Here is a 25,844-nt window from a genome sequence, read left to right as displayed (position 1 = left end):
CTGGGGGGAGGGGCGTCAAGATGGCGGCGGGGAGGTAGGCAGAGCCGGACGCCGCTGCTGCCGCCGCCGCCACCGCCGCCTCCGCTCCTGTCGCCCGTGGTTCTTCAAGCTCTCGCCGCCCGGGAGAAGCTGTACCGGCGTCGCATCCCGCGGGGAAAGTAAGTCCTCTCCTGAACCCTCTTGTGCTTCTGCACTCGCTCTCCCGGACAGCCTCCCACTCCCACCCTCCTTAGGGAGCTGTGCGGGGCCGGGCTGGGGGGGGCCGCCACCTCACCCCGGTTTGGGGCCTCCCTCGCCGCTCTCTCAGCTGCTCGTCCCGAGGGCCGCGGGGTCACGGTCCCCGCGGCTGCCCCGCCGCGCTCGCTTCCTCTGCCCGTCAGCGCCGGGCCCTGTGGTCGCCGCGCGTGGGGCTGACGGGCCCCCGCTGTCCCGGGCCGGAGGCACCCCCTTTGGGCGGGGAGGCAGGGTGTGCGCACCCCGGCTCAGGCTCCACTCGGGTCCCCTCTCTTTCTTGTCCCGTTCGACACGGGGTCTGCGAGGTCCTGGACCCGCAGGAAAGTGAGCTCCGCGATCCTTCAAAAGTCCTGCTGCCGGAGGATTGCGCCCGGTTTAGGGCGAGTGCGGGAGGCGACAGGGTCGCCCCAAGTCTGGAGCCCGCACCGGCAGTTTGTGATCACCTGGCCCCCGGGGCTGTGGGGAAGCTACGCGGGACACGTGGGGACCCCTTTCACGCCTCGCCGGGTCATGAGGGCAGTTTTGCTCCCAGCGAGCGAGCGAGCCCGCTCGTCTCCCGACCCGTAGCATCTCGGTGCAGGGGAAGGGCGGTTCGGGTGTGCTTACTTCGAGAGTGTTAGGCGTAACTAGAACCCAAAGTTCCCCAAAGCAGCGTGTGCGGGTGGTTTCCCAGAAGTGGTTTGGGGTCGGTTTAACCGCTGAGGAGCTGGGCATGTTCCCGAGCTTGCGATTGTTTCTTTCCTGGCCGTGCAGCCCCTCCCCTCTCCACCCCGGCTTTGTGCCTCTGTTTGGGGAGTGTTCGCGGACCACTAACTTGGTCCTCGCACAGAGACGCTCTTCTCAGGGGCGGGCTCCGTTTACCGTGGGCGGCTTTTGTTTTGGGGAGTCGCTGGTGGAGAAACGTGGGGCGAGAACGGGCGAGAAAATGGGAGTCCGGGAAAGCAACGTTTTTATCCATTGAATTGCGCAGCCAATTGTAACAGCACCCGGAAGTTTGTACTGAACACGTGTTGGTGAGGGAAGGTGGAAAACTGGGTCCCCTTTGACCTTTGAAAGTTGATTATTGGCAGTTTATGTTCAGTTAAATGTTTCGTACTCTCCAGACGACCAGAGTTAGAGACGGAACGGGGCTGCTAACGGGGTCGCCGGGAGGGCGCTGCGCGCTGTCAAAGCCGGAGCTGCCCCAGCGCCCGCAGCCCGGACCCTGCAGACACGCGAAGCCAGCTAGCAGAGGGGAGGGACCGCATTTTTTCCAAGTTATTCTCGGCAGATCTGAACCGGTGGCCAGCCGAACTGGTTTCCGTAAGCTGCGGGGGAAACCATCATCGTTCCACAAAAGATAGTTGCTACAGCATTTCTAGGATAAAATGCAGGATTTGGTGCCGATGCCTGGAGTGGGACGTTAGTTTTGTAAGCAAGGGAATGCGGTATTTTCGTGTTTAAAAAGGTTTCCAAATTGTACCTTACCAAAGGTAAGACATTTTTCTTTTTTTCTCTGGCTTTTGCTTTTTACCTCCCAGTCTAACTTTATGCCACGTGATTCTCGTCACAGTTTTAAGTAAGTTTTACATTAGTTGCTGGGTAAGCCTTGAAAAGTGGCTTGCAGTTCTTTCATTTGTTCATTGGGTGTTGTTACATCAGGCAGTTTTACACGTATTTTTATTTTTTAAAAGACTTTATTTTTAGAGAGAGGGAGAGACATTAGTGTGAGAGAGAAACATCAATTAGCCGCCTCTCAAACTTGTCCTGACCTAGGGCGGAACCTGCAAACCAGGCCTGTGCACTGACCAGGAATCAGCGGGCAGTCTTTGCTTTGCAGGACATTCACCCAGTCAGGGCTACGTGTATTAAAAAAAATAATTTACTGATTTTTGGTGAGAGACAGTCATCGATTTGTTGTTCCACTTATGCATTCATGGGCTGACTGCTGCATGCGCCGGGACTGGGATCTAACCTGCAGCCTTGGCTGTTGGGTTCATGCTCTGTTAAACAGCTGAGCCACCCAGCCGGGGCCAGTTGTACGTGTTTCAAAGGCTTTGCTGAAATCACTGTTTTACCATGGGCAGTATGGAGATTCTTTTGCCTGCTTTTTGAAAAATGATTTGTGGTCCTGGCGGGATAGTTCTGTTGGTTAGAGCGTTGTCCTGGTACACCAAGGTTGCGGGCTCTATCCCCGGTCAGGGCCCAAGCAAGAAGCAACCAATGAATGCGTAAGTGAGTAGAACAACACATTGACGTTTATTTCCCTCTCTCTACCTCTGCCTCCTTCCCTCTTCCTTCCATAAAATCAATAAACAAATTTTAAGAAAAGGTTGGCCTAAAGCTACAAATGCCTGTTGCCATCTCTCAGCATCTAGGTTGGGCTTTGATCTCAGACCCGCCACCTGCGAAGGACATGCACGCTCAGGTCCGAGGGCTCTGACTTTCCACGAGGCTCTGTGAGTTCCCACGCTTTGCCTGCCAAAAGTAAAGATACTTTTCGAGAGGAGTTGCTTTCACATTAAATAGTAAATTAATAACCAAGATGATGTAATCCTAAGGTTTTTGCAGTGTTCTTCGGTTTTTTAATGCTAATTGACAGATTCACTCTGGTTGAATTTTCTGTAGGTGGAAGAGAGAGGCTCTTTAAGAGTAGAACCTATTTTGTGAATAAGATACAGCACAGAACCCACCAGCCCTGACTGGTGTGGCTCAATGGATTGAGCATCGGCCTATGAACCACAAGGTCGCCAGTTCAGTTCCCAGTCAGGGCGCACGCCTGGCTGCTGGCCAGGGCCCCAGTGTGGAGCGTGCGAGACAACCACACATTGATAGTTTCTCTCCTGGTCTTTCTCCCTCCTTCTCCCTCTCTCTAAACATAAGTAAAATCTTTTTTAAAAAACCACCACATTAACTTGCTTATTTAGTTTTTGGGAGGCAGCATATAGCACAGGGCATTTTCCCCCAAACCTTTTAATCGCATACTACAGTAAGAAATACGTTTTACATTATGACTTAGTATGTATATATGCATAAAACTGAAAAACTAATTTCATGAAATAACATTGTCTCTTGCTACATGCTGTGCACTAATTTTCTGTTTCTATGCCGAAATGTTTAAGAATACTGGTTGTGGTTGGCTGAATTGATTGGACAACCCACTGTGTTGTGGCCAGCAGTTTGAAAAATGCTGGTACAAGTAAGGTTAAGAGGACGGAATCTCAGAGGGATGTGGTGTGAGACCTTCCTGGGTTTGTAGTTCTGCTTCCGTCGGGCTTTGTCGTTACCTTGTTAACCCGTCCTCTCTGGGCCTCGGTTTCTCATCTGTGACGGGGATGACGGGCAGCATTTACTCATGGGCTATGTTGAGGGTTAAAAGAGAAAAGAAAGTCCAACCCTATACTGAACCTGAAGAAAGCTGGCCGTGTGAATGTGATGGAGGTGATCGGTTTCATTTCCTCACCTGGTTCTTCTGTTTCTTTTGTAAAGAGTTTTTGGAAAGTTATTCACGATGTACAGGTCCTTTGTGAACCCTTGCTTCCTATAGGTTTTGCAATGAGAGTGGGAGGAGGGGCACTTGGAGCAATTGCTCCCTTGAGAATTAGGTGTTTAAAAAATACAAATTATATCTTTTTAGGCAAACAAACCCGCTCTGAGAAACTTTATACTGACCCTTTTTCTCACGTTCTTAAGCAGCACTCAGTAGCCACTTAATAATTATTTGTGGATGGATTATATCAGCTAAATTCTAAGTGGATCCTTATCCTTCAAATTCTTTTTTTTTTTTTTTAGGATTTTATTTATTTATTTTTAGAAAGGGGAAGGGAGGGAGAAAGAGAGGGAGATCTATTGGTCACCTCTCACACGCCCCCGCCTGGGGACCTAGGCCTGCATTGTGCCTTGCCTGGGAATTGAACCAGTGACCTTTCAAGGTTTTCAGGCCTGCACTCAATCCATTGAGTTACACTACCCAGGGCCTTTCACATTCTTAAATTATATGTCAGTCATCACATCTGGGCTGCATAAAAGCAAAATTGAAGCTGAATCAAAAATCAGACCTGCTTACCACTATTAAATAACGAGAAAAAATGTTTTTTGTTATTCTGGCAAAGGTACTTACTAAGTGGTATTTTCTGTGCATATTTAAAGGTGTCTATTATTGTCCCTAAGACACTAACCGATCAAATGAATAAACTGGATGTGTGACACTTTAGGTAAAACAGGAGGAACTAGTATTTTATAGAACTAATGTAGAAGTTAGTTATTGAATAGATTGCCAACAAATAGTTTGTATTCTGGGAAATACAGTTGCATCAGCAATATGGAAGAAGACATTTTTTTGGACGTGATGCTGATGTTCATCAAAACGATAGTAGCTAACATTTATTGCAAATAGCACAGCAGTCATGTGAGGTAGGTTCTATTTTATTCCCATGGAAGTTGAGGAAACTGACTCACAGAATATTACTTGATCCTGTTGTACTGTTCGTGGATGATGGAGCCGGTATTTGAACCCACATACTCTGACTCCACAGTCTCTTCAACCTCTGCTGTGTGCTGCCGCCGCTGCAGACTCATCCCTTGTACCTGTCTGGCCAGAGCACAGACTAGAAAGATCTGTGTTAGGTCTCAACAAGAGAAACCTTGTCCCCGCTGGTAGGTTTCGGTGTTGGTCTTCTCAGAGGGAACTGAATCCTTTCATTCTTCCGATTGGCTATTGTTTCCTGGGGATTCTCTTCCTGCCAAGGATGGCTCTGAGTTTCTCTCTACTCCTGTGTCCTTGTTTCTTAGTTGTCATTGTTGCTTTCATAGTGTACTGTTTTGAAATAGGTGATATTTTCAAATGTATTTGTGATAAAAATGGAGTCATTTTGCTGTCCGTTGTTTGCGATGGCATAGAGTCACTGCTGTTAGTAACTTTCGAGTTTGTTAGACTGCTACAAGTTGGAATGTCATCTGAGGTCTGTGAATTCCTTTTTGACACATTGTAACACAGTTCTCTTACACCTAACAGTATGTGCATTTATATGGTACTTGTGTATTTATATGTACTTGGGTATATTTATACATGGGTATCGAGTGAACATGTTTTCCCTTGGGAATAAACCCTACTCATTTGTAAACTGAGGAGGAGAACTTTGGGTGGGTAGTATCGCCTGTTACGGGCTCTCTCAGCCTGAGCATTTGCATTCTGTGAGTCTGTAACAATTTCAAAACAGGAATACGATTAAATGTGATGAGTTTTGCCTAATGGAGTTACACGCTCCTTCTCTACCCCTTTTACTCCTCAGTGCAAAAAAAAGTGCAAGCAGAGAATTTGCACCCACTTGGCTAGGAGAGAAGATGCCCCTAGATTGTGTTCGTGTGTAAAACGCATATAAAGTGGAAATGTCTTTTATCGATAGCTTGTAAGAGAAAATGTCTTTCTCAGCTCAGAGGTCCCAGTTGTGGCTCCTCTGAGTGAACTGTGAGTAGGTAACTGAACTGGGGCCATCACTTCTGGTCTGAACACCAACAAGTCTCTCCCCGAAATTCCTCCCTTCCGTGAAAATCTATTTTTAATTATATGTTGTCAACACGTGAAAGCAACTCTCAACTAACATAAGCAGGGCTAAGTTGATTAGCAATTTTGAATTCTACTTTTCATGACAATTTGGTATACTCTACAGGTAGTCTTAGGGTTTGGGTTTTTTTAAAGATTTTATTTTTATTTACCTTTTGAGAGCGAGGAAGGGAGACAGAATGAGAGGGAGAGAAACATCAATGTGTGAGAGAGACATCAATTGGTTGCCTCTTGCACGCCCCCAACTGGGGACCTGGCCCACAACTCAGGCCTGTGCCCTGCCTGGGGATCAAAACGGAGACCTTTCTATTCGCAGGCTGGTGCTCAGTCCACTGAGCCGCACCAGCCAGGGCAAAGATATTTTTGTACTTTCAATGCTTATTGTTTAAGAAGTATATTTCAGAAAGCTCTCATTAATTCAGTAACACTTTTCAGTGAGTTTTTTTTTTCCAGTAGTAAGGTTTCTGTACTTTTGAGTATAAACAGACAAGGCTTGGTGCCTATCTGATGAATTAATAGGCCCTGGGACCTCCAAGCATTCTGTGGTCTGTAGTTTACCAGTCACTGGTTTGAAACAATGTGCTTTTGTTCGAATGTAAATAAACCATTTCCAGTATTTACTTTTAGAGGATGACATTTTGATAGTCTCAAGTTCTATTAACTTAGGTCAAGATTAGCCAGAGCAAGTGGGCCAAGACCCCCTGTTCCCATGGGTCCCGATGAGGTGTTGTATGGATTGAAATGGTCTTTTAAAGCGTTGCTGAAGCTCTCATGGAACATATTTTTACTGTGTACTTGGATAGTTTGTGAACTATGGTCAACTATGTCTATGTTAGAAAAATGGATTCACTTTACTTTAAGTTCATCTTGGGACATTTCTGCCGTTTGTCTCTGATGGGGTCTGTTCTTCCATGCTCTTTTCATCTTGCTGTCTAAGACTCCATCCTCTTCCGATTTTAAGTGTTGAAACTTCAAGGTTACCAACATTGACTTCTTAAATTTTTGAAAAAATTGTCACCTTAAAAAAAAATCAAAATCCTTATTGATTTTTAGAGAGGAAGGAGGGGGGGACAGAGAAACATCCGTGTGAGAGAGAGACAGTAATTGGTTGCTTCCCTTATGCTCCCTAACCTGGGATCGAACTCGCAACCTTTCGGTGCCCCAGCCAACTGAGCCACCTGGCAAGGCCAGCATTGGCTTCCTGATCTAAGCATTGAAAAGAGAACCAGTGGGCTTTGAGCCATCTAGATGCAGCGGGTGGCACTGGCCTGGTAGTTGAAGTTTTCTGAGCCTCGATTTTTAACCTCGCTTCGGGCTGTGCTCTTGAGACGTGCATGGAGAGCCGAGCACCGTGTGAGGCTGTGCGAGACGCCTCGTCACTGCCCGCCCCCTCCTTCCGCCTTCCTGCTCCAGCGGTGGCCTCCCTTAGGCTCCTTCCCTTTCTCCGGTCGGTCTTCGGGCTCTCCGTCCTTCCGTCCATCCTTGAAGCGGTGGGCCTGCCTTTAGGTTCGGTTCTGGATGTCTGCGGTTCCTGCCTGAAAGGCATGCATGTGTGCGTCACAACTTTTTCTGCGTGGTACACAAGCACGTGGGCCATAGACCTCCCTAGTGAAGGATTTCTCGGTTAAATGTCATGATTTCATCTAAGACCACAGTCCTTGCGTGTTGGAGTCATGGTCATGGCGTTCTTGGCTAACAACTTGGCTTTCGTAGGACATGATGAAACACTGGCATTTAGTTCTGTTGTATAGTCTAAAAACAAATGGACCAGCTGAAAATCCGTGTATTACTTATATAACGTGAAATTAGTTTTCTGAGAGAAACGACAGATTTCCCATAAGTACTTTTGTGTATATAAATAGGTTATTTTCAATACATTAAAGAGAAAAGTTAACATTGAGAAGGCTTTGTTGGGGTTTTCTTCCCTGCCGGTGGCAGAGTACTTTGATCTTGCTCCTAAGAGGACAGTTGGAAAGCCCTACCGTAAAATGTGGCTGCTCGCTCCTGCACAGGCATTTCCCCTAAAGTCCGTGTAACTCATCTTTCCGGTCTCCTGGGCTCAACTTCTGATTACTTTTCTAATGACCCATCAACTCTTTTTTTAAAAAGCTCTCCCGTTTTGAGCTTTTATTTAAATCTGGTCTTAGGGAATCTCCTTTCTGAATACCTTGAAATCCATGCCCCTCCTTCGTCATTGCGCCCCGGTGCAGCGCAGCGCCCCCCTGGCCTGCCACGGCAGTACCGGGAGGTCCCCCTGCTGCTGGCCCTGCAGAGGGTGAGCGTCGCTCAACGCCTCCAAGAGACGAGGTCACCATCCAGAAAATCCTGGTCCCTCAGGTGGTTTCTTCGTTGGGACCCCGCCCATGGTCGTCTGGGACCTCCCTCCCTCCCTCCCTAGGCGGAGGGCAGCATTTCCTTCGGCTCCCACACTGTCATACGGACACGCTCCTGCAGTGCTTCTCAGGCTGCTCCGTCCCTTCGGTCTCGGCGTGGGTTTGGGGGTCAGCGGCTGTTTTCATGCTTTTTGCCTAACATGCATCAAGTTCTTCGTAAAAAATGAATGGGTCTGGTAGGAAATGTTGGTTTGTATGTAGAAGAGAGTTAATTGTGATTTTAAGTTTGTTATGTTAATATTTAATATTTTGTTCTAAAGATGGTGGAGCCGGGGCAAGATTTACTGCTTGCTGCTTTGAGTGAGAGTGGAATCAGTCCAAATGACCTCTTCGATATCGATGGTGGAGATGCAGGGCTTGCAACCCCAACACCCCCACCTCCAGTCCACCAGGTAAGTGAGAGTTTTCCTAAGCCTCTGAAAAGTAGTTTTCTTCGTTTTAATTTGTACTTATAAAAGTAGGTATTATTAAGCCTTAATTTTAAACGTGCATATGAAGTTATTTTTAAAGATTTTATTTTTATAGAGAGGGGTCGTGAGGGAAAAAGAGTAGGAGAAAAACATCAACATGTGATTGCCTCTTGCATGCCCCCTATTGGGAACCTGACCTGTAACCCAGGCATGTGCCCTGACTGGGAATCGAACCGGCAACCCTTTGGTTCGCAGGCTGGTGCTCAGTCCACTGAGCCATACCAGCCAGGGTTGAAGGATTTTTTTATGCTAGTATTAGTCTTAACTCATGAGGTGGAAGAACTTTGCATTGAAAATTGAGCATTTTTTGTTTTGCTATGCTGTATATGTAAAAGAAAGAGATGAATTGTTCATAGAGTTTTCTAGGAGGATGGTTAATCTCCTTGATAGTTTGTCTCTATATACTGAATAGGAACATTTTTCTGAGTTTCCCTGTACACGGTTTCTGAAAGCAAAAGGGAGGTTCTGGCGTTAGTGTGATTCTGTGAAGAGGCTGTGCTTGCAGAGGCGGCGGTTCTGCCCTGGCATCCGCGCTCCTGCGTTCTGTTGGACAGTGAAGGCTGACACTCTTTGTTTTAATTTATTTGTGTTTAAGGTTTTATTTATTTACTTTTAGAGAGGGAAAGGGAGGGAGAAGGAGAGGGATAGAAACTTCAGTGTGTGGTTGCCTCTTGTGCGCCCTCCAGTTGGGGACCTGGCCTGCAACCCAGGCGTGTGCCCTGAACGGGAATCAAACGGCAACCCTTTGGTTTGCAGGTGGGCACTCAGTCCACTGAGCCACACCAGCCAGGGCTCTTTGTTTTAATAAAATAAATACATCTCTTGTTCTTGAAATGGAATTCACTGTGTCATTCTTTATTTTTCTCAATGTTGTTTTCTCTCCAGTCAGTGCCACTCAGTACGTTAGAACTAGGTTTGGAGACTGAAGCAGCAGCTCCTGTTAAACAAGAACCAGAGACGGTACCTAGTCCAGCACTGTTAAATGTTAGGGTAAGACTGACTTAGATTTGGCATTACTCCTGAAATAGTTTAGGAGTGTAGTGAGAAAATGAGCTTGTGTACGAAACAGTTTTATCTTAGTAGTTCTGCTTTTTGCTACTTCTTTCACAATATTCTGCTCTCATCTCCTACTTTGTAAAAACATTTGTTCCATTCTTATCATAGTTATATTGTTCAAAAGATAATTTGAACAAAACAAACATTACTGCAAATGATACACAATTTATGAAATAAAAGATTAACTGTGCATTATCCCACTGCACTTTTCAATTTTGCTTGTTTATTTCAGCTTTTGTTCATTGGTATATGTAACTTTTTCCTTTTTTTATTGCATTTTATTGATTATGCTATTATAGTTGTTGGTATATATAACTTTTATGTGATTATAATTGTGCTTTAAATATAGATTTTTCTCTGACCTTACCTTAAATATAGCGGTTATTAACTTAAGTTGAGTGGTATAAAATTATTGGACAAACTGGTTAAAATCTGACAACTCATGGTAAATTACTGTTTTGAGAGTTTTATGTAAAATTGATAAATAGCAGCCAGAAGATTCTTGTTATAGGCGTCATGGAGAAATAAGGTAGCTTGAGGAGGAAAGGAAGTAGAAAGATACTTATATTTATGAAAGTATCTCAGTTACACTGTAGTCGCTTGTAGTCACAGACATCCCGTTATCCTTAAATCCTGACCTTTTTTCTGCTCGCGTCCAGCTCCCGCCCCTCCCCTGTACAAACGCTGCGTGGCTTTGTTTGCGGCGCAGAGGCAGCATGCGCATTGTCGCCAGTGTCTGTGACTTACACAGCGGGGTCGTTTGTGCGACGTGGGAGTGGAAAGCCCTGCCTGACGGTTTGGCCCGTTAACCCTCGGGTGGGCTGTGCGAGCGCGGGCGGAGCGCCGGGTGGGAGCCGTGCAGTGCTGGGAACGGAAAGGGGCTCGCCTGCACAGAGCCTGGCCTCCGGAGGCCTCCGCACTTTCCCACTGTCGTCTGCCTCGCGGGGCAGCGCCGGGATGTTACATTCCTCCTGCCCCCGGCCCTCGTGTTCTGGAGGGTCACCGCACGTCCCATGTGGCGTTTGCTCTCCCCGACAGTGGTGTAAGAGGTCACACCGCCCCGTCCCTTCGTTCCTCAGAACGGTGTACTTTCACTTGGTAGTTTACTGTGCTCACATTTAAGGTGAAGCGCCAACAGCTAGGCAAGAACGAAAGTCTCTCTCGGGTTTTACACGGCGTACTGTGTTCATGGGTCTAGGCTCTAGGTGTGTTGAAGAACAAAGCATTTTTCAGCGGTGTGATGCATGTGGTTTTCCCTTCACTATAGCAGCAGCCTCCATCTACGACGACGTTTGTGCTGAATCAGATAAATCAGCTTCCGACCTTGGGATCTACCATCGTAATGACTAAAACACCGCCTGTGACAACGAGCAGGCAAACCATCACTTTGACAAAGTTCATCCAGACCACTGCAAACACACGCCCTTCCGTCTCAGCACCAGCAGCACGAAACGCCGTGACCTCCGCACCTCCGAAGGACCAGGTTCAACTGAAGGACTTGCTAAAAAATAACAGTCTGAACGAACTCATGAAACTGAAGCCACCAGCTAATATTGCTCAGCCCGTTGCAACAGCAGCTAGTAAGTTCGTCTGTTTTCGGTGGTGTCCGTTGTCTGCCCGTGGTACTTCGTCTTTGTGCCACTCAAGAGAAGCAGAAGTTCGGAAGCCTTAGCGTTTAGCTTTGAAACGAAGTCTGGGATCACCAGGCGGCTTCGTCAGCACCATGAGATCTCAGTTTTATGTATTGTGAATAACCAGTGAACACTTGTCTCAGTCCTTTAAACCGGTGCTTCTCAAACTTTGTGTGCCTGTGAGTCACTTGGGGGCCTTGTTCAGAAACAGTCAGTCCAATAGGTCTGGGAGGGGGCCCAGGAGTCTGCATTTCTAACAGCTTGTTGGAGGTGCTGTTGTTGGTGGTCCTTGGACCATGCTTGAGGTTCACAGGCTTTTAAACTGATAGCTTGATACTTTAACTCAGACTTTCACAGTTTCATGGTTCACCTGTCATTGGCTTTATTGCTTGTGGGTAGTCGTGTTTTTAGGAAATTCTCTTTCAAAATGCATACAGTCTCTCATTATAAAGTAATACTATGTCTTTTTTGAAGGGTGAGCTCACATAGTACTTTTTAATAACAGCTTTATTGTTACCCACTTGTTAAAGTATACAATTGAGTGGATTTTAGTGTAGTCACGGAATTGTACAACCATTACCGCTAGCTGATCCGTAATACTCTAAGGATAGGTTTAGGTGCAGAGGGAAAAGCGCAGCAGTGGTTTGATCACACCTTTTTAGGAATTCATTTATGCATAAGGGATGCAGAGTTTGTAGTTAGTTTTCTTCCCTGGGGTGGTTTTTTTGTTGTTGCTCATTCAGCAGATATCTGTCGAGTCCCTGTGTGCTCAGCACTGTTCGGGGGCTTTTGAGGCTGTGGCTGAGAGGGAGACCGGTCCAACCCCTGCCCTCGTGGGGCCTCCGCTCCGGCGGGGCCGCGCTGGGTGTGCGTCACGCGGGGCGCTGTGGGGAGAGCCGGGCAGTGGCCTGGGAGCGGCCGCAGTTGTAAGTGTGGTGCCCGGAGGCGGCTTCATGTTCAGCGCAGTCAGGTCACTTTCAAGGGTAAAATAGAGTGAATCTGTCTTTTTTAACTCTGGCTATAGCAAATTTTGGTAATACATTTTTAGAAACAGAAAGATGTGAATTCTTAAGAGGGATATTTTTTCCTTGTCTTGTCCATTGAACTACATAGTCTTTGCGTCCCTGTCATGGACTCAAACCGCGATGGGCTCTGTTGGAGACGCTCATTCTGACCTCAGTCATATCCTGAGCTGACCACTGTCGTCTGCTAGCACATTCCATCGGCTTCTGGAATGAGGTGATGGGCTTTGAGTAGGACAGTTCCTCCTTCCAAACAGCTGCTTTATTTTTCTGATAGGGGGAGGTAAGTTTTCATACCTGCTATAGACCAATACCCAATTCTGTGGCAGAACTGACTGCTTAGCAGGGGAAATGTGCTTGTGATGATAGAGGAGAGAGTGGGGGGCATTCCGGAGGAAGGGGTGCAGAAAGTGTTTGTAGGCTGATGTAGAACTGTCTCCAGTGACAGGCAGTTCCAGCACCAGATGCTCTCATCTTTGTCTCTGCGCTGCTGTGCGGGCTGGTGGCCGTTTCCTGCCGTGGGGAGCAGGGCCGGGGCCCTGACCCAGCTGGGGTGTAGGGCAGCGTCCAGGTCGGCTCTTGGGAGACGTGGAGGTGATCAGCTGCTGTTTGGGGACGTTCTTGGGTTTCCCGAGGAGGAGGAGGAGGAGGAGGACGGCTGCCTTTCTGGGAGCGGCGGGGGGGTGGCCCCTGCGCCCTCACTCAGCGGGAGTTTCGGCAGAGGCTGAGGCGTGCGCGCCGCGGGGCAGGCATCGGGCACCGCGGGGCACGGGAGAGCGCGGGGCTGCCCGCGTGACGGCGGGGCAGGCGTTTCCGGAGACAGAAGGCGGCAGGTCCGGGCGTCCTCGCGTGGGAGCCGGGAAGCTCGGCCAGGCCAGGCCAGGCCAGGCCAGGGCTGGGAGAGGGGGGGAGCGCGGAAGATAGGCACACGTTTGTGTTGGGGAAGGCCACCCTTCACCAGACGGGAAGCGCGTTCAAGGGTGCGACTGCAGGGAGCGTGGTGCTGCGTGCTCTTCTTTCTCTCCTGTATCTCCAGTCTGCGCCCGCGCCTTCCCCCGGGTTCCTGTCTGTCACTCTGCGAGCTGTCCGCCGGCTCTCCCACACTTCCGTGGCACAGGCCGTGCCCCACCGTGACTTCATTGCCTCTGTTCCCAGCGTTCCTCGTTTGTCCACACTTCAGTCCTGGTCATTCCGGACTCCCAAGTGACGGGCCCCCAAACACTCCCCATCTGTCGGAAGAATAGACCAGGTGCTCACAGTATCCCTGGTGTGATTTTCACACTGATCTCAGGAACCCCGGGTCCCCGGGTGCTTCCGGGACCCCTAGAGATGGAGGCTAGGGAGTGACAGAGGCTCCGGGCGCCGTGCCCGGCAGTTCCGCTTGGACGGACGCTCGCCCACACGGGGGTTTCTATTGCTGTGCGTAAGGAGAGTGCGCAGAGAAAGGGGAGTGGAGCTCCCGGCTGTCCTGTCCTTCCCCTCCGGAAGTAGTCCCTGTGCCTTGAGGCCAGTAAGGGCCATCAGACCTGGTGAGACCGGTTCTGTCTTGGTGAGAGGACCAGGTTTTTGTGTGTTTTTACTGAACCGGATGAAGTGTCTTAAAGTAATGTCAGCCCTTGGCATTTGTATTGAAATGAACTATCAAACAGGTCTGGTTAAGGTGTCTTTTTGATAAATGCTTTTCATGTTTTCTGTGCACACATTTCCTTTTGAGGTTAATTCTTCCATAATGGTACCCAGCTTTGAGTGTTTTCATTCTTATGCTTAATTTAAGATAGTGATAAGCACATTGGTGTTTTTCGGTTTGGGAAGTGGGTAAACTACTGAATTTTTAAAGAAATTGTAGGAAAAGAAATTGAGATTTTTGTTCTAAAATATAAATTGCCTCTCTCCTTCAGCTGATGTAAGCAATGGTACGATAAAGAAAGAGTCTTCTAATAAAGAAGTAGCAAGAATATGGATAAATGACATGAAAATGAGGAGTTTCTCCCCAACCATGGTGAGTGTCAGAGCTGTGTCTGTGTTTTTGTGTGGCATGAAGGTGCACTCGCCTAAGAGAGCTCTCAGCAGCCCTCAGATGCCCTGGCTGGGCAGCTGAGCTGGCGAGAGCGCCGTCCCGACACGCCAGGGTCGCAGGTTCGGTCTCCAGTCGGGACACATACAGCAAACGCGTACGTAAGTGGAACAACGAGTCGGTGTCTCTGTCTCTGACTCGCTCTCTCAAGTCAGTAAACAATAAAAGAAGACAACCCTGAGAAAACTTTCTTTGGGTGAAGGCGGGCTACTCAATTACGCAAACGAAGCTTAAACCTCACTGGAATAAACGGATGTATTCTGACCAAGGTGGTTAAAACTAGCAGAGTTGACAGGACGGACGTAGCGTTGTGCGCACCCCCGACATCTCTCTCCTGTGACGGACCTGCCCGGGAAGAGCCGCAGACGCGGAGCTGAGTGTCTGGGGACTGCTCGCCTGAGGGCTGTGCCTGCGTGCACAGCTGCTCGCGAGCTGCCGGTCCCGCAGTGGTCTGGGCATGAGTAGTTACATACATGACGATCTTCTTCTCACGCGTTGGACGCACTACATGCTCTGAGTCCGCTGATCTGGTGTATTGACTCAGTAACTACGCAGTGTACAATACTGAGTGTGTGTGGTAGGTTTCTGCAGGAAGTGTCCTGCATGGCTTCCCCTCAAGGAGACATTTGGTCTGACACGTGCATGTTCTAGTAGTAAGTTACAGCAGAAGGCACGTGGTGCTGCCCGCCGCAAGGGCTGTGCGTCTGGAGCAAGGTGAGGTCGTCCCGGCCTGGGAAGGCTTTGTGTCCCAGAGCAGCTTCCTGCCCTGCGGCGGTCGGTGCTGAGTGTGCAGCGACTCTGAGGGGACGTCTCTGGAGGGGCACTACGTTAAAGCATCGGTGGACACGGGGGCGGGGGTGGCTATGTGCTTAGGTGACATGGAGCCCAGACACTTGGTTTGCAGGAAGATGGGGTGGTTGGTTTGGGCTTTGGGGGTTCCTGAGCTGAATTTGGAGGACTTTGGACTTGGTCCAGCAGCCCTGGAGTGTGGAGGGGTCTGCTAGTGGTTCAGGGTGCGTGGGGTGGGCGGGAGAGATTGACGGGAGGCTGGTTAAGTAATGCAGGAGGGAGGTAGTAAGGGTCCGCACTGGGCGGTTGGAAAGGGTGAGGGGAAAGGAGAAGAGGGAGACAGGGTGAGATGACTGCGCACTACGGTGTCAGAGGGTGTCAGAGGGTCGATGGCACTTGGGGGTGGGACAGGAGTTAGAGACGGCAGTGCAGCTGCGCCTGAGGCTGTGCTTGGGGACCAGGAGGACGTGTGTTGGCAGTCCCCGAGATGGAATGCTTGTGTGCCAGCACTTACTGGAGAGGGGTTTTTTGGAAAGTAAGAATGCATGTTTCTCCAAGATACGTTGTCTATAGTCAGTGCTCAGGTTCACAGTCAACCCACGTTTGCCCGTGATCTGCCATAGTTCTGTGTCGTGCTGGCAGTTAGGGGCATGGAGCACATTGCAGACTGGTAGCCTGTGGACCAGGACCAGTGAATACATGTGTTCTGCTTGGTCTCCACAATCTTTGAAAGTTCTTGAATTTTTGCTAGCACACACAAGTCTTGATATCTCGGTTCCCTGGAAAAATAGGAGTGCCTGACAGCGGGGGGCCCGCGTTCCCCGTCTGGCGAGGTGTGCCTGCCGCTGAGCAGCGAGCATGCGCTTGGTGCGGCGGGCGGGTCTGACAGGCTCTGCGGTCTCCCCGCCTCCTGTGTGCCTCCTTGACCCTGACTTGCTGGCAGCTGCCCTTCTGTATCCAGCTGGCTTAGAAATGTTACCAAACGTGTTTAAGATTTTGTGACCCTTTGGTATTACCATCTTATCGTCTAATTATACTCCTGGTGACTTTTTAAAATTTATTTATTTTTTAACTTTTTAAAAAAACTTTTTTAAATCCAGGGAGAGAGAAGGTAGAGGGAGAGAGGAGGAAGTTAGTCACTTAACGTGGTGTGCGTCCCCGTGGAGGTGGAGGTGGGGGGGCTCGGAATGGAAGGCGCCTGCCCAGGACCACGCAGTGGAACAGGAGCAGAACCGGGGCTCAGGCCGGCTGTTTCGGCTGGCCCCGTTTTGTCCCCCGTTTCTGAAAGTGGGTTTCATTCTGGCGTGCTTGCTCAGAACATGGAGGTTGTTTTTTTTTTTATTATTTTTTCCTGTGCACTCTGTGGGCTGATATTGATTGGATGTTTATCTCCCACCGCCCTTTTCCCTCCCACATTTATCGAGCATCCGTGTGCCTTCCTGCTCGGCTCTAGACCCCATAAAAACGGACTCGTAAAAGGGAAAGAAGAGCTGCCCCTGCCGTCCAGTGCCACGTTCCCTCAGCTTTCTCCGGAGGTCCCGCCGGGTCCCTTCCTCCTCCTGCCTTCTCGGTGCACTGGCCTTCGCGGCTGCTTCTCTGCCCCCGGCCTTGAGCGAGCCCGTGTTCATAAAGAGCTTTCCTGGGGGTTTTACTGGTAGCGAACAGCGGCTCGTTCAGGGTCTGCCTGTCCCCGTCCCTCCCCGCCCTGTCCTTTCCACACTCTGGAGAGACAGAGGGCATGCGCGGTGCGGGCAACCCTTTGCCCTGCCTGCTGGGACGGTCCGGGTTCCTCCTGCTTCCCGGGGGTAGTCCCTGGGAGCTTGGGCTCACTGTTGGATGGCCATGGCTGACAGGGGACCCTGAGTGTGGCGGCGGCTGCGTCTGCGGGGCACAGGAGTCTGCAGTACACTCTGTCTTCCAGGGGGACCTTCAGACTCCCCGTTTGTTGGGCGCTGGCATGGGGCTCAGAGCGGAAGGAGACAGGTGGGGGTGAGCTGAGAGGAGGGTGCGGCCTGACGCTTAGATGTGCCGCCCCCAGACCCCGCCCTCGTCCTCCCTCATCCTGGCTCGGGCTGGGCTATGGAGTGAGGGCGGAGGTTCGGGGGAGGGCACAAGGAAAGGGGCCGGCATTTGAGGTGGTGGAGGGAAGGCGGAGCCCTGTGGTGACCCCTTAGTGTGTGAGGGGCGCGAGTAGGTCATGGATTGTCTGTGCCATCGTTGGAGAAGCAGGGAAGCCACAAGGTGGGACCCCGGCTTCAGGGACTGTAGAAGTGGCATGTCGTGCTTCCAGGACTGAAGACTGTGGGTGTTTTTTTTTTTTTTTTTTTTAAGATTTATTTATTTATTTTTAGAGAGGGAAGGGAGGGAGAAAGAGAGAGTGAGAGAGAGAAACATCAATGTGCGGTTGCTGGGGGTCATGGCCTGCAACCCAGGCATGTACCCTGGCTGGGAATTGAACCTGCAATGCTTTGGTTTGCAGCCCACGCTCAATCCACTGAGCTACGCCAGCCAGGGCAATTGTGGGTGTTTGTACAGCAGAGTTTTTCTTTGCTGGCTGGGCCTCCGGTCTCTGGAACTAGAATTGATGGTGCTCTCTCTGTGCTGCAGAAGGTTCCTGTTGTAAAAGAGGAAGATGAGCCAGAGGAGGAAGATGAAGAGGAGATGGGTCATGCGGAAACCTATGCCGAGTACATGCCAATAAAATGTACGTCTGGGGATTTGTCAGACTGACGAACGATGCCCTGGTGGCTCCTGAACTTAGACAGCTTCTTTCCCCTGCACGTCGGGGTCTGCCGGGCTCTGCCAGTGTTGGGCGGGCTCCGGGGTTCGACGGGCACGGGCTGGGTGACGTCTTAAACTGCGACGCACTGGAAAAGGTCTGCAGGGAGGTTTTACTGTGGGGTTTTTTCTTTTTCCTACACAAAGTTAGAACTTTGTTTCAGGTTGAAGTCTTTTAAAACCAAGAATAAAAGCTTGGGTTTTATTTTGTTTCGAGTAAATTTTGTTCATATTAACAGTGCTTATAAATGTGTGTCTTAGCTTTATGTAGTCCCCAGGGCTTATCTAAAATGAATCATAAAAACGTGACAATCGTAAAAATAAAATGTGCCACTCGAATTCAGTGGTTTACAAGAACATCATTTCTGCCTTTTTCCCATAATGGCCATGAAAATCATTTGTATAAGATTTTTCACGTTTTCATTAAATTAAGTAATAAGATGAAAGAAACCTTGCGGCTGGAATTTGTCTTCTGTATACTCTGGGTTTCTATAAAAAGCCACTAATAATACCACTTAAACTAAAAATCTCTATTTACCAACCTGTATTGGCTCTAAGATCTTAAACTTTTCTGGTCATTTATAACGAGTTTTAGGTTGTACTTCCTGAAATTTTGTGTCCCTCCCTTCCAGTAGTAGTCTCTTCACAAAAGGATTGAAATTTTTTTCGATGGCCCTTTAAACCAGAGGTTGTCAAAGTAAATCTGAACCATTGCCTGTTTTTATAAATAAAGTTTTATGGGAACATAGCTCCGCCCATTGGTGAACTTGTGGGCTGCAGCTGCAACAGCAGTGTTGGAGGGTGTGGAAGAGGCTAGGTGCTCTGCAGAGCTGCAGGTAGTTACTTCCTCGCCATTTAATAGACAAGGTTGGTTGGCCCCTATTTTAAACTATGTTTGCTTTGTACATTTTTGAGAACTAGTTGCTGTTTAATTTTGTGGCCAAAAGTTTTTTTGTTTTTTTTTTTTTAATTATTAATACCATACTTTTCTAAAAATCCTCACTCGAAGGTGTGTTACTGGTTTTTTTAGGAAGAGAGGACGGGGGGAGGGGGGAACAGACGTTGGTAGCTTGCCTCCCCTGTGCACACGCTGCTGACGGGAGCAGGCCCGCAGCCGGGGCGGGAGCCCTCCTGGGGACGGGCCGCGCGGCCCTTCCGTGTGCAGGGTGCGTGCGGGGTGCGGGCCGCGCTCTCGCCAGCTGAGCGGCCCGGCTGGGGCTCGGTCAGACTCAAAACAGCACTCTGCTAGTCATCAGGGACTCCTCCTGGCGTCCCGGAGCGCGACGTTACTTCTTTACTCATACTCTGTCGTGGGGAGAGCGTACAGTACCTTAAAACACAACTGGAAGTATCATCTAGAGGAATTAAAGTAGTTTCACATTTTTGTTTAGTAAAAATCGGCCTACGTCACCCAGACGCTGTGGTGGAAACTAGTTCTTTATCCAGTGTTACTCCTCCTGACGTTTGGTACAAAACGTCCATCTCTGAAGAGACCATCGACAATGGCTGGCTGTCCGCCCTGCAGCTCGAGGCGATCACATATGCAGCCCAGGTAGGCGGCGCTCCTCCGCGCCTGCACGCCCCGCTGGTTTAGTCTCAGTCTGCACACCGTAGTCGCTGTAGCCCCGCGGCGGTAAGCCTTTCTTGCATGAAAAACTTGTGACTGTGGTTTTTGTGGGCGATCTGTGTGTTGGAAAATTAAACGGAGGGAGCACGGATGTGGGGAGTGTGCTGCCCGTGGAAATGACGGGCTGCACGTAACCTTTTGGGAGGTACTGGGAGTACGTCTTCCAACCCCAGTGCACACGCCCCTTGACCCAGCAGCACCGTGGCTGGGCGTCCAGCCCGTAGAACCCCGGGGAAGAACAAAGCATGCAGGCTCTTCGTTGCAGCTTTCCCCGCAGTGGCTGAGAGCTGGGCAAGATTTGAAAGCCCGCACCCTTGGGGGTGATGGAGTAAACTGGGGTGTTACTGGTCGGGTGTTGTGTCTGTTTTCCAGACAGTGGGTTAGGGTTATGCTGGTGGTTTCTAAAGGGTTTCTGTCATACTCTGTCTCTGCAAATTAAATAGTGACCAAGTAGCCACCCCCCCACACATGCGACGACGTAAGGGTTCGTTTTTGGTTATGCGAGTGTGGGAAAGGAGTGGAGGAGTGGGCGTCAGTTCGTTAACGGTAGTTATTTGGTGCGTGTGAGGGGAGCGAGACTGAAGGTATGGTCAGAGGGAAAGAAACTGTCCGCACTGAACCAAACCGTACTCCATTTATGTAAACGTAGGTCGTGGGAGTGTAACCCCAAAACCACGCGTGAAAGACTGATCACCAAAATACTAAAAGGATTAGACTAATTACCAGCCTTTTCTGTTTTTTTGCAGCAGCATGAAACATTCCTACCTAATGGAGATCGTGCTGGCTTCTTGATAGGCGACGGTGCTGGTGTGGGGAAGGGCAGGACGATCGCGGGCATCATCTACGAGAACTACCTGCTGAGCAGGAAGCGGGCGCTGTGGTGAGTGCTGGCGGGCTGCGGGGCGTCCCTGCGCGCCGGTCTCCTCAGCGCGCGGGGCGGGCTCTGCGTGCACTGGGGGGCGGGGGGTGCGGCACTGTTTGACTTGTCAAGCTTGGTTTTGTTTATTCCTGAAAACTGCCAGAACGATGGGACCTGCATTTGGTTACGCGTTTGTTTGTTTATTTTTGTGGCAGGTTCAGTGTTTCAAACGATTTAAAGTACGATGCGGAAAGAGATCTGAGGGATATTGGAGCAAAAAACATTTTGGTCCATTCATTAAATAAGGTATGAAAGTTTTCTGCTCAGCTGGTCATTCAGTAAATGGTGCCTCTTGTCTACTCGGGAGGGTTGTTACAAGGATCCAGTGAGTTACGTCACAGAAAACCTGGGAGTGCTGGCCTCTGGCGGTGCGTGGGTGACTGTGTGTCACGTGCAGTGCCGGTGGGGTGGTAACAAAATAACCCCGGGTGTATTGTCTCCCTCCAGCGTTTATTCTCCAGTCCTCGGTGTGACTTCGTTACTGTGCACGGGTGGCGGGGATGTAACGCAGCTGCAGGGCCGGGGCGTGCCCGTTGCAGCGTCAGAGGGCCCGAGCGGAGGGGAGACCGGTGGGGATGCTTGTGCGCCCAGTGGGCCTGCGTGCCCGCAGCTGCGTGCGTGTGAAGACAGTTCTGTCAAGTGGAAGAAAATGTGTCTTAGTGTCTGAAGCACAGTCTCATGGGATTAGAATCTTAAATTTCAGTAAATCTTTGCTGTTTTCCATCTACGCACAAATCGAGGGGTTACAGGGCAGGACAGACAGACATGGGCCTGCAGGTCCCTTCCTTTGGCCCCTTGAAAATAAGTCACACAAGTCTACTTGCCACGGGAGTCCCAGGGTGGGTCGGTCTTGCCCTGCTCACCAGAGCTTGTTCGGGGTGAGCGTTCCTGATTGGACCGATGGGTCAAGTTCTACGGTGCGGATGACGACTGACTGCTCAGAACAAGAGCATGTGACTGGCATCGAAGGTATTTCTGATTTCTGAGTCAGTGTAATTGAAGAAGGAGGGCACATTAACTATTGATCAATAATTCTTATGTTTCCCTCAGAACTTAATTACAGTGCTTCGTGTATTGTAGTTAAATGCATAAAAAATATTTGTAGAATAAATACGATTCTTGTAGGGGAGTTTGGTTTGTAATCTGTTTTTGGTGATAGGCTTTTTTGGGGCCCAGAGAACTGGACCCTTGCCCCGTCAAGTTGTGCACTTTTGTGTGGGTGTGTGCATTGCGTGTGTGCACTCACGTGTGTGTGCACTCACGTGTATCGGGCATTTTGTGTGTGGTCGCCTTGCTGTGGGGGTGGGGTAAATGTTTCAGAGAGAAAAGTCTATTTCCTAAATTTTTTCTCTTTCAGTTTAAGTATGGAAAAATTTCTTCTAAACATAATGGGAGTGTGAAAAAGGGTGTTATTTTTGCCACTTACTCTTCCCTCATCGGTGAAAGCCAGTCCGGCGGGAAATATAAAACAAGGTTAAAACAGCTTCTACACTGGTGCGGTGATGACTTTGATGGCGTGGTATCCTTTGCAACAAACGTTTTTATGTTCATTAATGACACAAAAGGTAATGTAAGGGAGAACACTGGGAAGCCAGGAATCCCGGGATTAAAGAAGTTGCTGGGGCACCGGCTGAGTGGTCACAGAGTCCAGGGGCGTCGGAGAGCGGATCCTGTCCTCTGCCTTCAGACGAGGGCCAGTGTTTAAGTTCCTGGTGGGGGGAAATGTCCACAGGAGTGCAGAACGCCGACTGCTGTCCTCCCCTCCCGGGGACCCCCACTGCACGTCTGCGTGGCAGAGCACCTCGGGGGGAACCGGCCTGAGCGCTTTCGGGGCTCGGCTGCCCCCAGCCCACCCCCGTGTCCTGCAGGAGGGACTGCGGGGTCTGAAATGCTGGCCCCGTGGCTCGCTGGCCAGGCTTCCGCCGACAGAGCCTGCCGGGGCTGCCTGTGTGGCGGGCCTTTACCTCCGCACTGACGGTGAGTCGAGTGTCTAGTTACAGTGAACACCAGCGCGTGTGGACGCCGCTGAGACCGAGGGCGGGGCGTGGAGTCGAGGAGAGCCACACGGAGGACTCCATGGACAACTGCGCTCCCAGTGAGAAAGGGGGTGGGAGTGGAAGCAAGTATGGCAGAAGGTCATGGTTTGGCAAAGCTGGACGATAGGTACATGGGTGCTTTTAAGAACCAGTTAATGCCCAGGGACATATTATCAACAGCATCCTTTCCCCTAATACACTTGAATTTTACCCCAGGGCCATCACCCCAGAAATCTCGGACACTTCTCAGTGCCTCAGGGAAATAAAGCTAACTTCCTGAAAGATTGCAGATGTGTGATACCACTGTGATCCATTCCTTAATTCACCCTCTCAGATCGTGTTTGATGAATGTCATAAAGCAAAAAACTTGTGTCCTGTTGGTTCTTCAAAGCCAACCAAGACAGGCTTAGCTGTTCTAGAGCTTCAGAACAAACTGCCAAAAGCCAGAGTTGTCTATGCTAGTGCCACTGGTGAGTAGCTATTCATTTAAAATAAACATGTGTGGGTTATCTTTGCAGCTGTAATATGTTTTATTTTGGTGTTTTCCAGGTGCTTCTGAACCACGAAACATGGCCTACATGAACCGTCTCGGAATATGGGGTGAAGGAACTCCGTTCAGAGAGTTCAGCGATTTTATCCAGGCGGTGGAGCGGAGGTAATGCAGCTCAGGGCCGTCCTCGGGAGCAGTCTCAGGGATGGGGGTGCTGCTGGGCCCCCTCCCACGTCTGTTAAAGCCCGACTGTATTTAATGAGAGTTACTGTGTGTTTTAATTTTATTCAGAGGTGTCGGTGCCATGGAAATAGTTGCTATGGATATGAAGCTTAGAGGAATGTATATTGCTCGACAGCTGAGCTTTACTGGAGTGACCTTCAAAATTGAGGAAGTTCTTCTTTCTCAGAGCTATGTAAAAATGTATAACAAAGCAGTCAAGCTGGTAAGAATTTTTTTCTTAATTCCTACTATTTTTAACGCACCCGCTAATGTTTCTGTTAGTTAGTTTTGTTCAGTGTAATGTGGGTCAGCCCGCAAGAGTACGTTTCTGCTAGAAAACAACAGGTAAAGCACCAGATCATTTTTCTCATACTCAAAGCCTTCTCTTTGCTAAATTATAAAAGTCATTGTTTTAGTTGCATAATTTCAGAAGTCACCATGTAATTATTTCCTAAAACACCTACACTAGTTAGTAAGAATTTTGGGACAGCTGTGTGTGAGCATCGTGGAAAAAATGTTTAAGGATCCCGAGTTACTGATGATGCTTCATTCCATTAACGTTAAATGGTCCCGCCCCTAACACCGCTCTGACCGAGTTAGTTTACAGTACCGTGCACTCACTCGGGGACGAAACGCCTAAGGCGCTGGTCGTGCTTCCTCAGTGGGTCGCGGCCAGGGAGCGGTTCCAGCAGGCGGCGGACCTGATAGACGCAGAGCAGCGCATGAAGAAGTCCATGTGGGGGCAGTTCTGGTCGGCGCACCAGCGCTTCTTCAAGTACTTGTGCATCGCGTCCAAGGTGAAGCGGGTTGTGCAGCTGGCCCGCGAGGAGATCAAGAACGGGAAAGTGAGTCGGACAGCACGTCGGGAGACCCGTGCTCTGGTTGTGTGTGTGGGGTTTCTTCTAGTCTTCTGGGTATCCAGGTTTCCTGCTTGTAACACCTGCTTCTAAAGGATAGCTGCAAAACTATTAATGTTGTGAAAACTGTAAAAGATGGTTTTTAAAGGAATAGAAGCAGTTCCTGGTCATGAAGAATTTTGATAGCTCAAAAAATGTAAAAAAAGTAACCATGACCATATTTTTTTAAGCTTTTATTTACTTATTTTTAGAGAGAGGGGAAGAGAAGGCGACAGAGAGGGAGAGAAACACCAGTGTGTGGTCGCCTCTCATGAGTCCCCACTGGGGGCCTGGCCCCCAACCCAGGCCTGTGTCCTGACTGGGAACCGAACTGCTGACCCTTTGGTCCGCAGGCCGGCTGGCGCTCAGTCCACTGAGCCACACCAGCCAGGGCACATGACTGTATTTTGGTCATACACAGATAAAACCACTGATAACATGTGGGGAGATACGTATATAATATGTCATATATATATGTTAGAGACATGGCTCTCCTATATATATATATATATATATTTTTTTTTTTATAAGAGGGAGTGGAACGGAGTGGGGGAAAGAGAGACATCGATGTTGTTTCGCTTACTCACGCATTCATTGGTTGCTTCTTGCCGTGCCCGGACCGGGATCTAACCCAAAACCTTGGTGTATTGGGCCAACGCTCTAACCAACAGAGCTACCTGGCCAGGGCATGGATATGTATTTCTCAAGGTTTTTTTTTCTTTTCGATGAGTGTGTCTCTACTTGAAGTACGCAGAAACGGGGGCAGGGGCTGCAGTCACGTCCACTGCTGTGATCCTGTTTTCCTAGCTAAGTTTGCACACAAAGCGTGTCTCATATACCTGGACTAAGTGAGCACACCTGCACAATGATGGTCGTTTTTATTTGAAATCTTTTTTTTAATATTTAAAACGTCTTTAAACAGCCACATGCACGTGTTTATGTATAACTGCTACATAAAATGGTGTGTCATTTTCTTCTTCCCCAGTGCGTGGTCATCGGCCTGCAGTCGACAGGAGAAGCCAGGACCTTAGAGGCCTTGGAAGAGGGCGGCGGAGAGCTGAATGACTTCGTTTCGACCGCCAAGTAATGTGTTCTGGTTTTGAGTTTTTGCTGAGTGATTTTCAACCTCCTTTATCTCATGGAACACATGAACTAGTTACTAAAATTTTGCAGTACACCAAAACTATTATACAAGGGGGGACCCAGATAAACCCATAATTTATTTATAAATAATTGTGTATTTATTTTAACACATTTAAATTTCAGTCACCTTGAAAGTACTCTCCATTTGGTACAGTACACCTACTGAGACTTTTTCCCCCACTGCTCAGAACAGTTTTTGAACTCGTGGAGGTTGATGCCTTTTAGTGCTTTGCTATTTGTTTCACCCCTTCCACACCTCTGAGGGCTTTTTTCATTGGGGAGGGGAATTTCTCAGAGTGGGATGGGGTGAATAGGGACGTGGGGCATTGGGGCATGTTGCTTTTGTTCAAAAACTGCTGAACATTCAGCACAGTGTGGGTGGGTGTGCACATAAGTCACCTACCATGAAATGGACTTCAAAAAAAATTCGCTGAATCTGAATGCAGCCTCTCACAACAACGCCAGCTGGTGCACTGATGCAAAGGGGTTCCTGAAACACTCAACAGGGAAGCCTGTACTGCA

General features: G+C 49.2%; 1 protein-coding gene across 6 annotated transcripts in view; it reads left to right on the top strand.

The window, feature by feature from the left end:
* The window catches only part of SBNO1 (strawberry notch homolog 1), a 46,163-nt gene continuing 20,319 nt past the window's right edge, over positions 1-25,844 (top strand). The window contains exons 1-15 of one of the 6 annotated variants that reach the window (XM_045842698.1): positions 1-158; positions 8,430-8,561; positions 9,525-9,629; positions 10,966-11,275; positions 14,247-14,347; positions 17,819-17,915; positions 19,381-19,541; positions 20,363-20,496; positions 20,691-20,781; positions 21,893-22,054; positions 22,906-23,041; positions 23,121-23,226; positions 23,353-23,506; positions 23,946-24,128; positions 25,165-25,262. In XM_045842698.1, coding sequence (XP_045698654.1) covers positions 8,430-8,561; positions 9,525-9,629; positions 10,966-11,275; positions 14,247-14,347; positions 17,819-17,915; positions 19,381-19,541; positions 20,363-20,496; positions 20,691-20,781; positions 21,893-22,054; positions 22,906-23,041; positions 23,121-23,226; positions 23,353-23,506; positions 23,946-24,128; positions 25,165-25,262 — 1,970 coding nt within the window. In that variant the 5' untranslated portion in view covers positions 1-158. Of the gene's footprint in view, positions 159-8,429; positions 8,562-9,524; positions 9,630-10,962; positions 11,276-14,246; positions 14,348-17,818; positions 17,916-19,380; positions 19,542-20,362; positions 20,497-20,690; positions 20,782-21,892; positions 22,055-22,905; positions 23,042-23,120; positions 23,227-23,352; positions 23,507-23,945; positions 24,129-25,164; positions 25,263-25,844 lie in introns of all 6 variants that reach the window. The other 5 variants (XM_045842708.1, XM_045842717.1, XM_045842689.1 and 2 more) reach the window with 5 other exon arrangements.

The sequence above is a fragment of the Phyllostomus hastatus genome, unplaced genomic scaffold (genome assembly GCF_019186645.2).
Source record: "Phyllostomus hastatus isolate PE091 unplaced genomic scaffold, TTU_PhHast_1.1 phas_contig_1162, whole genome shotgun sequence".
Classification (NCBI taxonomy): domain Eukaryota; kingdom Metazoa; phylum Chordata; class Mammalia; order Chiroptera; family Phyllostomidae; genus Phyllostomus; species Phyllostomus hastatus.
Note: the sequence above shows the minus strand (reverse complement) of the source record. Positions and strands in the feature narration are given on the sequence as shown.